Below are 13,986 nucleotides of genomic sequence, written 5' to 3'. Positions count from 1 at the left end.
AGCATACCATGCAAAGTGCATTCAGTTTCACTGTCATTCATTAACCTGGATTGTCCTCTGTGCATAATGATCAAGAACTAAAGTTCATTTCACCTAGAAATGCAAGCTGGTTGTTAGCTTATCTTTCAGAAAGAATTCAGTGAAACCTGGGTAGAAAAAGAAAGGGAATGCCCTGCGGAGAGCTGAGGGGAGGTGAGCCCTGAGGAGAGCTGGGCCCTGGGGAGAGCTGGGCCCTGAGGGGAGCTGAGGCCAGAGGAGAGCTGGGTCCTGAGGAGAGCTGGGCCCTGAGGAGAGTTGGCCCCTGAGGAGAGTTGAGCCCTGAGGAGAGCTGAGGCCTGAGGAGAGCTGGGGCCTGAGGAGAGCTGAGGCCTGAGAAGAGCTGAGGCCTGAGGAGAGCTGAGGCCTGAGGAGAGCTGGGCCCTGAGGAGAGCTGGGCCCTGAGGAGAGCTGGGCCCTGAGGAGAACTGAGGCCTGAGGAGAGCTGGGCCCTGAGGAGAGCTGGGCCCCGAGGAGAGCTGGGCCCTGAGGAGAGCTGAGGCCTGAGGGAGCTGAGGCCTGAGGGGAGCTGGGCCCTGAGGAGAGCTGAGGCCTGAGGAGAGCTGGGCCCTGAGGAGAGCTGGGCCCTGAGGAGAGCTGAGGCACAAGGGGAGCTGGACCCTGGGGAGAGCTGAAGCCTGAGGAGAGCTGGACCCTGAGGAGACAAGGATGCTGCCCCATCCCTGAAGCCTGGCAGCAAGCGGAACCTGACACCAGAGCTTCCTCCACCTTACCTATTTTATTAAATGCTTCTTGTAGCTCTTCAAGCTCCTCCCGAGAAATGGTGGTGGTACTGTTTTCCATTTTTAGACCGGAAAGGCTACTTCAGGTCTTTATATCTAGAGAGAACATATTACAAAAAGAATATTAACTCCCCTGAAATATTTGGTAACATGTATAAGGCACACAGGAAGCAGTCTCTGCAAGAAGTGACCCAGAAGGTCTGACAAGGAACAAACAGTAGGTCACCTGGTGACACATCCAGATCAAGTCAGGAAACAATAACAGACTCAGCATGGGGCGGGGGTGGGGGAGGCTTGGCTTCCACGCCCTGTACTTCTCAATAGTCTGTATGATTTTCATCTATATTTGAGCTAACTGTTTCAGTTTAGGGGAAGTATAGCATTTGGATGTACAAAGGACAAGGAAAGTAAACTTAATGATATGCACAATAGCCACAAAAGGGTTAGCGTCTGCTCATGCAGAGATGAATTTATGCCTGAAATGTTCACCTTCAAAATAATCCAACCATAACCACATTCTTTCCCCTTCTCTGTGAAAGGTCACTCCAGATTAGCAGAGCCCTTCTCAGAACAGGGAAGGCACACTAAAACAGGAGGAATAAAAAAAAAAAAATGGGCTATAAGAAAGTACGAAGGGGACCAACTGTTTAAGAGCATTGGCTGCTCTTGCCAAGGACCTAGGTTCGATTCTCAACCCCCACATCAAGTTGCTCACATCTGCCTGTAACTGCAGGTCCACACACCTGCACTTTACTAACGGAGCCATCTCCAGTGCCAGAGACAGCTCAAGGGTAAACTCTAATTCAATCCACGGAAGGCATATTAGTAAAAACCGTTGTGTGCTTCTACGGCGGGAAAGGCGTCAGAGACAAAAAGATCTTGCTACAAACTCTTGACCTGGTTAGCTAGAGTACAGTCAACAGCAGAAACAAGAGACCCTGCTTCAACAAGATGGAAGGCAAGAACCTCAATTCTCAAAAGATGTCCTCTGGTTCCACATGCGCACCAAACCATCTCACATGGCACTGAAAAAGGAAGCCGGGAATTTGAAAGAGATCAAGGAAGAGTATGGTAGACATCTCAGAGAGGAAAGGGAAGAAGGAAATGATATAATTATAATCTCAAAATTTTTTTAAAAAAATGTATTTTTTAAAAAAAATTACAAAGACTTAGAACTACACGCTAAACACTGACAGTAAGCCATCAGAAGGCAAGCTATTCTTCAGGGCAATTAGCCTGGTTTCTCCGGAACCCAGTCAGTGTAAAAATGTAACTGTGAGTGTGCTACGTAACAGCTGAGAAATTTTGATCAACAGAAGCCTGAGAGCCACAGTCACAGGTGAATGTGCTCCTAGGTGGATCTGGTTTGGACAAAGCGGCTGTAAAACACATTTTGGGAAATGCTCGTAGATTTGAATATGGAATGCCAACTAATGTCCAAATACTTTAACCACCCATGCTGTTATTTTTGTAGCCTGTTTTTATAGAGAGGTGCATACCAGAGTTAAGCTCTAGAAGCCTATGGCTCTCTTCGAGATGACTCCGCCTCCTCTCTTTAAAAGATTCATTTATTTATGCATTTTATGTATGAGTGCTCTGTCTGCATGTGTGCCCACATGTAAGAAGAACACACTGAATCCCATTACACATGGTTGTGAGCCACCATGTGGGTGGTGGGAATTGAACTCAGGACCTCTGGAAGAGCAGCCAGTGCTCTGAACCACTGAGCCATCTCTCCAGTGCTCTTCAAGACACTTCAGTGACATTATGGAACTGAAATTCAAACCCAAGCCTTAATTTCCTAACTTACTGCTGTTACCACTTAACACTTTTTTTTTTTTTTTTTTGGTTATTTTGGCTTTTTTGGTTTTTTTCGAGACAGGGTTTCTCTGTGTAGCCCTGGCTGTCCTGGAACTCACTCTGTAGACCAGGCTGGCCTCAAACTCCGAAATCGGCCTGCCTCTGCCTCCCAAGTAGCTGGGATTAAAGGCGTGCGCCACCACCACCTGGCCACTTAACATTTATTTGATGTTGGCATAACAGTAATTACAAAGGAAAAAGAAAAGACGGGAAGTGCTTCTCGCATGGTGGAAAGGAGTTTTCTTTTCCTTTTACGCTTTCTGTATCCTTTTAGACCACAAACCTACTAGCTCCTCTACATAACTGCAAAGCAAAGGCAGCTCTGGAAAAACAGCAACTATAATATAGTGAACACAAGAAGTCTGGATACATGCTTCAAATACCGATAATGACAAGGTAATATATAAATCTATCACTGTATATAAAAATTTAAAGGACACTGGCGTGTCTTACAATGTAAAATACAATGATTAAACTACTAAATGAATACACTGTGACATCCACGCCTTCGATGTCCTGTGTGAATTCTCGTTTCATCCATAAACGTATGGATGAAACTCTGTGATGCAGACCCTGCCTCCATTCTGACAGTTCAGCAAGGATTTTGAAGATACAGGAAATCATTGTCACTTGCAGGAAAATTAATACAGTCAGAAATTATTATAGCAAGTGAAATAAGCCAGACTCAGAAAGAAAAATGCCATGTTTTCTCTCATACACAAATCTTATACTTTCTTTTTTTAAACATGCATATATAGAGAAAAATCAATGAAAATAGAAAAAGAGATCCTAAGAAAGAGGATTGTTAAGGCAGGCCAGGAGGTGAACAGAGCATGTGGGACGTGTAATCGGAAAGGGACTGGTAAGAAGGAGGAGACAGCGTGAGAGTGGGGGAGGGGAAGACAGCCGACCGTGAGAAGAGTGTGAAAATGCCACACCCACTCATTTGTACACTAATTTAAAAATGAAATATATCTTCAAAACAAGAATCAGATAAAAAGTTGCAAGAAATAAAACATCCCCAAGAAATAAAGCTAAAAGACCAAAGGCCTGATCAAAGTAAATCCAAGTAGCTCAGCCTTCCATCCCTCCACAGCACAGTCTACTCTGTACCAGGGCTGCCTCCAGGCCCGCGCGCCGCCCAGGCCTCCCTACTGTACCTGGACAGCAGCCACATCAACGGACAGCTAGGACAACTGTGCAGGAGTTTGCCTTATAGAGTCTAGTCTTGTGAAACTAGAACTTGCATTTTAAAAGAAGTCGGCCCATGTAAAGTATGGGGGGAGGGTCTCTAGATGTATCAACTGGTATCTATCGGGCAGACATGACCTGTCTTACATGAAACATTCTTGACTGCACCATTACTCGAATTCACTTTACAACTTTAGAAGTGATTCCGTTCGGGAATCAGCGTCTGAAGTCTAGCCCTGAAGTGAACAGTGTGAATGAATGCCTGAGACGGACCTAGAAGAGGCACCAGGCTCACCACGAGACCACAGCGGGCAGGCCGGGCTGCACTCTTCATATACAGCAGGCAGGCCGGGCTGCACTCTTCATATACGGTCCTGTGGCTTTGCCTTGGCCCTTGGATGTCCTCAATATGTTCAATGCTACATTTCTCTCACACTTTTTTTTAACACCTACGGGTTTAAGCCGGATCATTCGTTTACCAATTAAAGCCGCCACCTGCCTCTAATCTGAAGTGCTTCCTGGCCCAAACAAATCTATATTTGAAAGATAAAAGAAACATTTGGAAAAAGAAAATTTCGGTTGAAATTTAATCTAATCTTCATACTCCCTCAAAAGTTCAACTTCCTTGAGTCTCTTAAAGCATTGCCAAAGCAGCTGATAGAATCGGCAAGATCTAATGGGTTTTGCTGAACAGTCTGAGGGCAAAGGGCATTAGAAATAGCTCTGAACTACCCTCAAACAAGAAAAACGGTGTGCCTTCTCCCCACCTTAAAGCTCCTGCCATCAGAGACCAACGCTGTTTCCTCAGAAGCACAGTCGCTTCCTGAGGTCCTACCTTCCCTCCTCCTGCCTCCTCAGGTTCAGAGTTCTAAAACTGTCCTCTGACTCAGCTCAGCCAGATTTTCCCTCATCCATCCTCCAAAAATCCCCTTTCTCTGACTCCTCCACCCACAGTAACCTCCACCATACTGGCAAATATTCCCAAAGAGCTTCCAATGCCCTGGAATTATACAGAGCTCCTCACACACGTTACTCTACTGACAGAAGAGGCCCGATCCCTGACATGTGAGTGTGAGGCCCACAGAGATTGAGATTGTAGAGACCATCCCCACTTCCTGTTTGCTCTCTCCTTCCTGGTGTGGATGGGCTGTGACCAGCCACCTCCTGCTCTGTCACCATGACCCCCTACTATGAAGAATAGTATCTCCTACACTGTGACCCAGAACACAGCCTTCCTTCCTTCCTTACCTTGCTTTGTCAGCAATTTTGTAACAGCAATGAGAGAAGTAACTATGGCAGTTACATTCCTGTTTGACCAGTAGATTTGATAGTTGGCAAATATTTAGTAGCTCACTTAGAGGAATCCCAGCTGTTTCTCAAAACATATAAGTAGAGAAAGGAAACTGCTAAAGAATGTATACAGCATGCCACTTACTGTAAATCATAAAAGTGTAATATTGCCAGTGCTCTTATAATACCACACACATGTGATAAACCTTAGAGTGTGAGAACTATAAGCAAGTTCAGAAGAGCAGCTATCGGAGAGGGAGGCTGCAGTCAAGGCCTGAGGCAGGACTGGCTGGGCCTATCATTTCTTTTAAAACAGTATGTTTAAAGGGATTACTATCAAAAGTTTAATGTGTGTTCAGGGTAGGACTTTAGGGGTAGTACACAGACATAGTTACACTGTGCCTGTATCTTTCCAGGCTTTAAAAAATAATTCATAATGTTAAAAGATTCTTATACAGAAAAAGGATACTACTAATTAAAGAACTGGGTTAGGGGCTGGGCAGATGGCTCAAGTAGTAAAGTGCTTGAAGACCTGAGTTCAGTTCCCAGAATTAATGGTAGAAGGAGAGAACCGATTCTTCAAAATTGCCCTTTGACCTGCTTTCCACATAGTGTGCGTGTCACATATGCACATGCACTTTCGCTTGATTGCTCGAGCACACGCACACAAACACACATACACACACACTTAATTGATTAAAAAGAGGTTGGCTCGCACCTGAAGAATTACACTTGATGCTGTCCTCAGTTCTCCACATGTGCATGCACACATGGGCACAAACACACACACACACACAAATATGCACACAGACAAAGAAAGAAAGAAATAGGCTACAGCACAGCAGAGTGGTGTGTTTGTGTGTGTGTGTGGGCGGGGGGGGGGGGGGTGGTGTCTTAGTGCTCATGAGGCTCTGGGTTCCAGCCCTACAGGGAAAGGAAATGGGGGGTTGGGGAGAGAAGGATAGGAGGGGAGCAGACGGACAGGCAAGAGAAGCCAGCAAACTCTACCAACAAATATAACCAACAAAACATAAAGATGACCTCTCGGCCATCTCTTTTTGAGCAGGAGACAGTTCCAGGGCTCTAGAAAACTGCAAGTACTTCAATCTTCAGCAATTCCAAGTTACTACTACAGCAGAATTTGATGAAATATTACATTCCACTTAGTCTTCTATTGCCTAAGGTCCTGGAAACACTGAAGACAAGATCAGCCAGAAACCCAGGGTCCCCTCTGTCCTTGGAAAGAATAAACCTAGGAAGAGGTTTACCTCAGTTGTGTGTTCAGGGGTTGGAAGGACAAGGTGCAGATGGAGATGACAGGGAAAGAATGAGAGATTACCCTGAAGGGAAGGAAGAAAAACTGGTAGATGCCAGCCGGGAACAGAGAACCTCCACCAAAAGCCTGCAGGCCATGCAGAGGAGTACTTTCCACAGCGCCGCCTGCAGGCCATGCCGAGGAGCGCTTTCTACTTAAGTCGGCCTAGCTTTCCTCTGAGCCTCTTGCTCTGTCAGAGACCCCAAGACAAAGGAAACTGAAGGCAGATCCCAAATCTGACAGCAATGATGAAATGGAGAAGACAAAGCTGCCCTAAGAAGGTTAAGAAACGGGGGTGTTTAGCCCCTCCGGGCGTCTATGGAAAAGACCTTGAGAAAAGTCTCGACTCAAGAGTCCACAGCCCCTCAGTATTGGGGGTCTGCGGACTGTGCCAGGGGCAGTCCCGCTGGTACTGTGCGCCCTCCTCAGCTTCTCTTATCGCCCACCCCAGCCCTTCCCTTTTCCTGCCATTTCCTATTTTCAAGTTGAAAGATCTCCGGGTCACCAGAATCCACCTCCATGTGTGAAAACCACAAGCAGATAAGAAATGAAATACAACTGAAGAGTGTTCTTCCTAGTGTAGGGCAAACCTGAAGAGTGTCTTCACAGTCGGTTCTCTCCCCACAGTTTCCTACTGAACAGCACTCCCCAGCAGTCTCCCCACAATTACAGTCTCCTTCAACGGGTTCACTGGAACATCTACTAACTCTTGAATAGAAGTGCAACTAGGATATTGTTTACTTGGTTAAATACGAGTTTCCTGGGCTACAAAGCAGCACAACTGTCCCTTAGACTGAGACACTGAGGAGACAAAAGGCTCAAAATGTCCCAGAGAACCCTCCAGCTCTGAAAGAATTGAGGCTGGCATTTTCTTTTGTTCTATAAGCAGCAGCTATGGAAACTCTCCGTTTAAAGGCAATTTTACCGTCAACTGCCTGGATTTGTCGAGTCTCAAACTATTTAAAAAGAAATTATTTTGCTTGTTTGAGAACTGCCTCGGTGCATGGATTAATACTAGTGACCTTGAGAACACCACTTAGGCACCATTGTGAAGAATGAGGGCCATATGTCACTAAGGCGAGTGACACCTGAGTTCAAACTGACTTACAACATCTCCTAAATGGAAGTCTGGATGTCTTCTGCCAAACAAATCAACAACAACAAAAACAATAATAATAATAACCTCGAGTTCACTTCATAGCCAGCCATTTCCACTCCTGTCTTTACGCTACCGTCATGTCCCACACTACCACCGTTAATGCCTGTTCCTGCACCTCCCTGTAATACCTCTGCAGAGGGATAAGACACGACACACTACCTCTGCTTTCAGTTCACATACATTCATTCATTCACTCATAGGATGCATGTAATACATTGCATGTAATGACCTCACTTTGTTCCTTAACGCTCACCTCACCTTCCCAACCTTGCTGCTTCCTCCGCACAGTAAAGCGAACCTGTCTTGTCTTCCCAGCAGCCGGAAGGGAATGAGCTGGACACTTGGTAACTGTTTAGTAAAGTTCTTCAGCTTCTGTCATGCTAGCCCCTTCTTCGGACGAAATAGCTCGTCCTCTCTACTTTCTTATCTTTTTCATTTTAATCTAGATTTCACAAGAGAGAAATGGGTTTTTGTTGCTGTTTTTCTGAGTTTGGCTTACTTAGCTTAATGCGATAACAATGTGCAGTTCGATATATTTTCCTACAAATGGTGGAAACAACAGAAAGAGGAGGAGGAGGAGGAGGAGGAGGAGGAGGAGGAGGAGGAGGAGGAGGAGGAGGAGGAGGAGGAGGAGGAAGAGGAAGAAGAAAATTTTTCTATGAGCTCCAGGACTGCTGGCTTCACCTGTGCCTCTCATCTATTGATGAGGAAATCAATTAGCCTGTTTGTAACAAGTAGCAGATTATAAACAAAACAAGATAGGGACCAAAAAGGGCAAAGCTTATCGTGTCAAATTTTTTCGAAACTTGAAATGATTGTACTGGGAAGGTATGGGTGAGAGTGGTTCTCAAGGGAAGGCTGAACAAACTGGGCCCAGAAGGCAGGTCCTGAGCAGCTCCCAAGAGCTCTGCAGCGGCGGGACTGTGCTGCGAAGCTGTGGAGCACGCCTCATTGGTGGCCATCAGCGCATGCGCATTACGTGATTCCATGGATGAGCGGCCCTTGGCCACATGCCCCATTCCTACAGTCGAGGGATAGCGGGGAGATCAGACCTGCAGTTCCAGAGGTTCATTTGCCTTCTACGCAATCCTTCTGCTTGCACAAAGCATCGGCATTTCAAATCTGACTCGTGCACATACAGGCACGCCATCGGAAAAGTGCTGATATCAGTACTTGGTGCATTGTTACAAACATCCACTCTTTTAACAACAAACACTCATAAGTGCTCACCACAAATCAACCCCTCTCCCAGGGACTACACATATAATCTGCCTCACAGCAACTCTACTTGACTGGAAGCATTCTAATTCCGACTTTACAGTTAAGGAAACTGAGGCCAAAGCATGTACAGTAAATAGAAAAGCAAACCCAATTACTTATCTTCTTTTTAAATTTATGTAAATTTTAAAATTACGAGTGTTCTGTCTGCATGTATACCTGCATGCCAAAATGGAGCACTAGATAACTTTTTTAAAAACATTTATTTATTTATTTATTTATTTATTTATTTATTTATTTAGTGTATGTGAGAACACTGTTGCTGTCTTCAGACACACCAGAAGAGGGCGTCAGATCCCATTACAGTTGAACTCAGGACTTCTGGAAGAGCAGCCAGTATTTTTAAATTGCTAAGCCATCTCGACAGCCCCTACTCATTACCATCTCCTTTTTAAAATTAATTAACTTATATCCTGATCTCAGCTAGCCCTTCCTTCTATCCTCCCTATCCTTCCCGCTTACCACCCTTCTTTCCTCCCCTCCTTTCTCCTCAGAAAAGGGGAGGCCTCCCATGGATATCAACCTGGTATCTTGGCATATCAAGTTGCAGTAGGATTAGACATATCTTCTCCTATTATGGCTAGACAACACAGCCCAGCTAGGGGAAAGGGACCAAAGGCAGGCAATACAGTCAGAGACAGCCCCAGTTCCTGTTGTGCAGACTGAGCTACACAACTGGTGTGCAGAGGGCCTAGATCAGTCCCCTGTGTGCTCTCTGGTTGGCAGTCCAGTCTGTGGCCCCTATGGACCCAGGTTAGTTGACTCAGTAGGTTTCTTGTGGTATCCTTGACCTCCCAAGCCTGTTATTGGTTGGCCTTTCTTCTCTCAATCTCTGCTCCATCTTTACTCCTGTACATCTTGTAGTCAGGACAAATTGTAGGTTGACAGTCTTATGGGTGGGTTGGTGTCCCAATCCCTCCATTGGAAGTCTTGCCCAGTTACAGGAGATGACCTGTTCAGGGTCCATAACTCAGGTCCCCTACTCTTAGGAGTCTTAGTTAAGGTCATCCTCATAGATTCCAGGTTGCTTCCACTGTCCTAGGTTTCTAGCTCATCCCAGAGACGTGACGCCCTGCCCCCCCTCATTGATTCTAGTTCTCTCTCCCACTAACTAGATCCCACCTGCTCCCCTCACCCACCCTCCTGGAATCCATTTTCCAGCCCACAGCTCCACTTACTACCTTCCTAAGAGGTCGCTATATACCTTCTTCCACTCCTACAGCTCGGCAAGCTCCCTGTGGTCTTTCCCTGCACAAAGCTGGCCTAGAACCTAACTGTGCAGTGCAGAGCTCTTAGTGCCAGGTGTGCACACTGTGTGATCTTTCCAGAAACTGAGAAAATTGATGGAAAGATTTAACTAAGCTTCGGGAAATGGTGTGAGTGATTTTACAACACTTTTCTGATCTCTGAAAAGTACTTTGCTCCTGTTTTATGTATTGTGTAGTCACAGGAAATTATACACTAGGGAAGTGAGTGCCCAGATTGTAATTGCCTATAAATGCCAAATGCCTCAGAATGAATGCCTGAGTTCCACACCAACTAGCTTTCAGGCCACAGGAAACAATGATTGGTGACTCACAGTTCCATATGAATCCTCTGCAATAACCGAGGTATTGCTTCCGGGCTTAGAAACCTTTCCCCAGTTCTAGCTCAGAATGCACTGGACTCAAAGGAATGCAGATGATCCCCTAGTCTAACTGGTGCCCAAGTGAGCAGATTCCCTCCCCTGGGTTGCCATGTCAGGGCACAAAGTCTAACTTTCAAATCACACTTGGCTCCAGGGAAGACTTTTCACTTTTTACATTTAAAAACTGTTTTCAGGAGATGAGTTCCTGAGATGATATTTTGCCACACACAGAATCCAACTCTAATTGTCCCTATTAAAAAGCAAAGGAAGAAATTTTCATGTAGCATATGCATATATTTTTTCAAAGATTCATAAAAATCTCACATAAAATCTCAAGTTTTTAAAGGTTATGGATAAGAAAAAATAAAAATTTTATATAAATATAATAACTTTTATATATAGAATCAATTACAAAGGCTTGTCATAACAACAATTAACAACTCTCAAACTATTATCCCTTTTCCTAAGAGACATAATAAATTAACATATTTTGACATTATTCTTTTAAGAATCATCATGCCTCTAGTGAAAGATTTACCAAACAGGAGATTTGAGTTTTCTTACTGATGGAAAACGGATTCTCTATGACAAGCAGAGACTTGCTCACAAACTATGAAGCAACCATCTTGTTTACTACCCATTATTAAAGAAAGCAGTACTCACTAACAACTCTGGAAGTTCCTCCACTCTAGAATCTCAACAATAAGAAGAAGAAAAAAATAAGCATACTTTATATTTAACAAGTATTTTATACTTCCCAAAGCAGTCCCTACCTATTATCTAATATTAGACATAGGTCACCCAACAAAGAAATCAATACATAATGTACTATTTACTCAGGTAATTCCGAGGATTTCCCCTATAAGCATCTTGATTGTCAACTGATGTGGGAGGACCCAGCTCACTGTGGATGGTACCAACCTTGGGCTGGCAATCCTGGGAGCTAAGTCAGTTATAGCGTTCCTCCATGGCCTCTCCGTGAGTTCCTACGCTGACTTCCCTCACTGATGGGCTGTGATGTGGAAGTGCAAGCCAACTAAACCCTTTCCTAACAAGTTGCTTTTTATCATAGCAATAGGATCTCTAAGACAGTGACCACCCTCACCATAGATTCATTAGCATTCTTTAAAGTCATAACAATAATTTCCTCTGGATTTTTTTTTATTCCGCATGAGTATTTTCACAGTAGTCAAATCTTCTGCCTACCATTATGCTGTGTGGAGTTTTATTATTGGGTTTTACAGGTTGCTCTCAGCCCTGATGGGGTTAAGCATCTATTCTTTCACCGTGAAACTTGCTATCAGATGCAGGCTTTCCACGGATGCTCGATCCATGGAGGAAACGCCCATCTAGCATCTATTCTAATCAGCTGGAAGGTTTGAGGGTGTGTGTGTGTGTGTGTGTGTTTCTGTAATCACCAGCGGATGTTAGACTTACAGAACCTTCTCTGTGTCTCTAAAATGATTATACATTTCTGCTTGTTAGTATTTTGAATTGCAATTATTGATTTAAAATGTTAACAGCTTTCCATTCCTGGAATAAGCTGTTCTCGATTAGGAAGTGTTGACTCCTCTTTAGCATGATGACTGTTAAGGTTGGGGTCAGCCTCTTCTGTCGCACCTTCCGCTTACATTCTTTTCTGGAATTACTCGAATAATTCTAATTTCAATTTATTTCTTACAATTATTAATTATAACAACTTTGTGGTTGCTTTCAGTTTTCAATATTCGAGTAATTCTTTTCTGGAATTACTCGAATATTTCTAATTTCAATTTATTTCTTACAATTATTAATTATAACAACTTTGTGGTTGCTTTCAGTTTTATAACATACATTTTTTTTAACTTGTTACACCTTATCCTCAAGAGGTTTAACTCCATGCCACAAAGAGCATCACAGTGCCACAGTGATAGAACGTTGGGCACCACCAATCTGAAAACCTGAATCCAAAATGCTCCAAATGATGTTTCATATATACATATATACACATATACACATATACACATATACGCATATACGCATATACATATATACATATACACATATACGCATATACACATATACATATATACATATACATATATGTCGATTTCCCCAAAATTATCTTTCAGAATCAAATAGAAATGCTTTTAATATATCATGTCTGATAAAAATAAACAACTTTAAAAAGGAATAACCTTTAAAAATATTAATAAACAATTGTATGTGGTCACCAACGTAGCACGTGTTCTTCATCCCTTCCTGCAGACCTGTGTTTCCATAGCATCTCATTCCATCTGCTGGAGCCTTCCCTTAACATTACTCATACTATTAAAAGCTGTTTTACATCCACGTTTCATCCTTGTCTTTGCTGGGTTTAGATCTGAGTTGACTGCTTGTCTGTCCACTAATGGTGCCCCTGCATGCCCTGCCTGCTCTGTTCCCAAGGCCACGTCTGTATCACTGTTACCTTTCTTCTTCTACACATAACACCTCACTTTCTAATTGGGTTATTTTAAGATTTTACTCTTATCAGTGCTTTTAAACAATTATGGTATTCATTAAAGTTATTTAATTACAGAATGCCTCGATATCATTTTCCTCTCTCTTTTTATTGCAGCTCATTGAGTTTCTCTATGGGTCTATAGTTTTCAACCTGTTTTTTTTTTTTTTTCATCGCTTATCTCTGCAAGTATTTCTTCTGTTTTTTTTTTTTCCCCCTCTTTTGAAGAATGATCAGGACATGCATAAGAACACGTGAAACTATCCAAGTATTTATTGACAGGAGGATCAGAAGTTCAAAAGTCAGCTATATAATGAATTCAAGGACAGATACGGCTTAAGATACTGTCTCAATAAATAAAAAGTTTGACAGAGAATTTTAGACTCACGCTTAAGTGTTTTACTAATTGATAAGGTATGTATTATCCCATCTGATTCTCAAATATCCTTGTAGGGAAAGCAGAATTAAAATGAAGTTTCATATAATACACACACACACACACCCACATACACACACACCACACACACACACACACACACTAGGAATAAATATTACTGTTATTATACTACATAAACTACTATGTTCACAAACCTGCTCATTCTTGATTTGTACATAAGGAGACTGCCAGAGAGGCCAACTTACAGAGCAGATCAAGTGCTAATAAGTGTCAACCCTAGGGCTATTGTCAGTGTGCCCGAGCCTTTGTCCTCTGTTCCTTTCAATAAACCACATGATTCTTGTGTGGCCAAGAGCGATGAAGTCATGCAGTGACTTCTCAAGGGAAACAAGGAATCATCTTTCTACATGATATTCAAGAGCGAGATCTGAGCCTCTTTTGTGTAAGCGGTAAAATGAGATGAGTCAGAACAGAGGTTTACAAAACAATTCCGTGCATGGTTCTTTGTACTTTATCGATTATAATTTAAAACTAAATTCTCCTTTTTTTTCTCTCTCCCCTAAGAACTACAATACTATTTTTATTACATATAACAGGAATTGAGTAAC

The 13,986-nt window shown here is 43.2% G+C and overlaps 1 protein-coding gene across 2 annotated transcripts in view; it reads right to left on the bottom strand.

Annotated features, from left to right (window-relative positions):
* Positions 1 to 13,986, bottom strand: part of Pls1 (plastin 1) — an 82,617-nt gene that overhangs the window by 36,545 nt on the left and 32,086 nt on the right. For both annotated transcript variants that reach the window (XM_052187628.1, XM_052187627.1), the window contains one exon: positions 771 to 875. In XM_052187628.1, coding sequence (XP_052043588.1) covers positions 771 to 840 — 70 coding nt within the window. In that variant the 5' untranslated portion in view covers positions 841 to 875. The remainder of the gene's footprint in view (positions 1 to 770; positions 876 to 13,986) is intronic.

This window comes from Apodemus sylvaticus, chromosome 7 (assembly GCF_947179515.1).
Source record: "Apodemus sylvaticus chromosome 7, mApoSyl1.1, whole genome shotgun sequence".
In the NCBI taxonomy this organism is placed as follows: domain Eukaryota; kingdom Metazoa; phylum Chordata; class Mammalia; order Rodentia; family Muridae; genus Apodemus; species Apodemus sylvaticus.
This window is presented reverse-complemented; position numbering and strand designations above follow the sequence as displayed.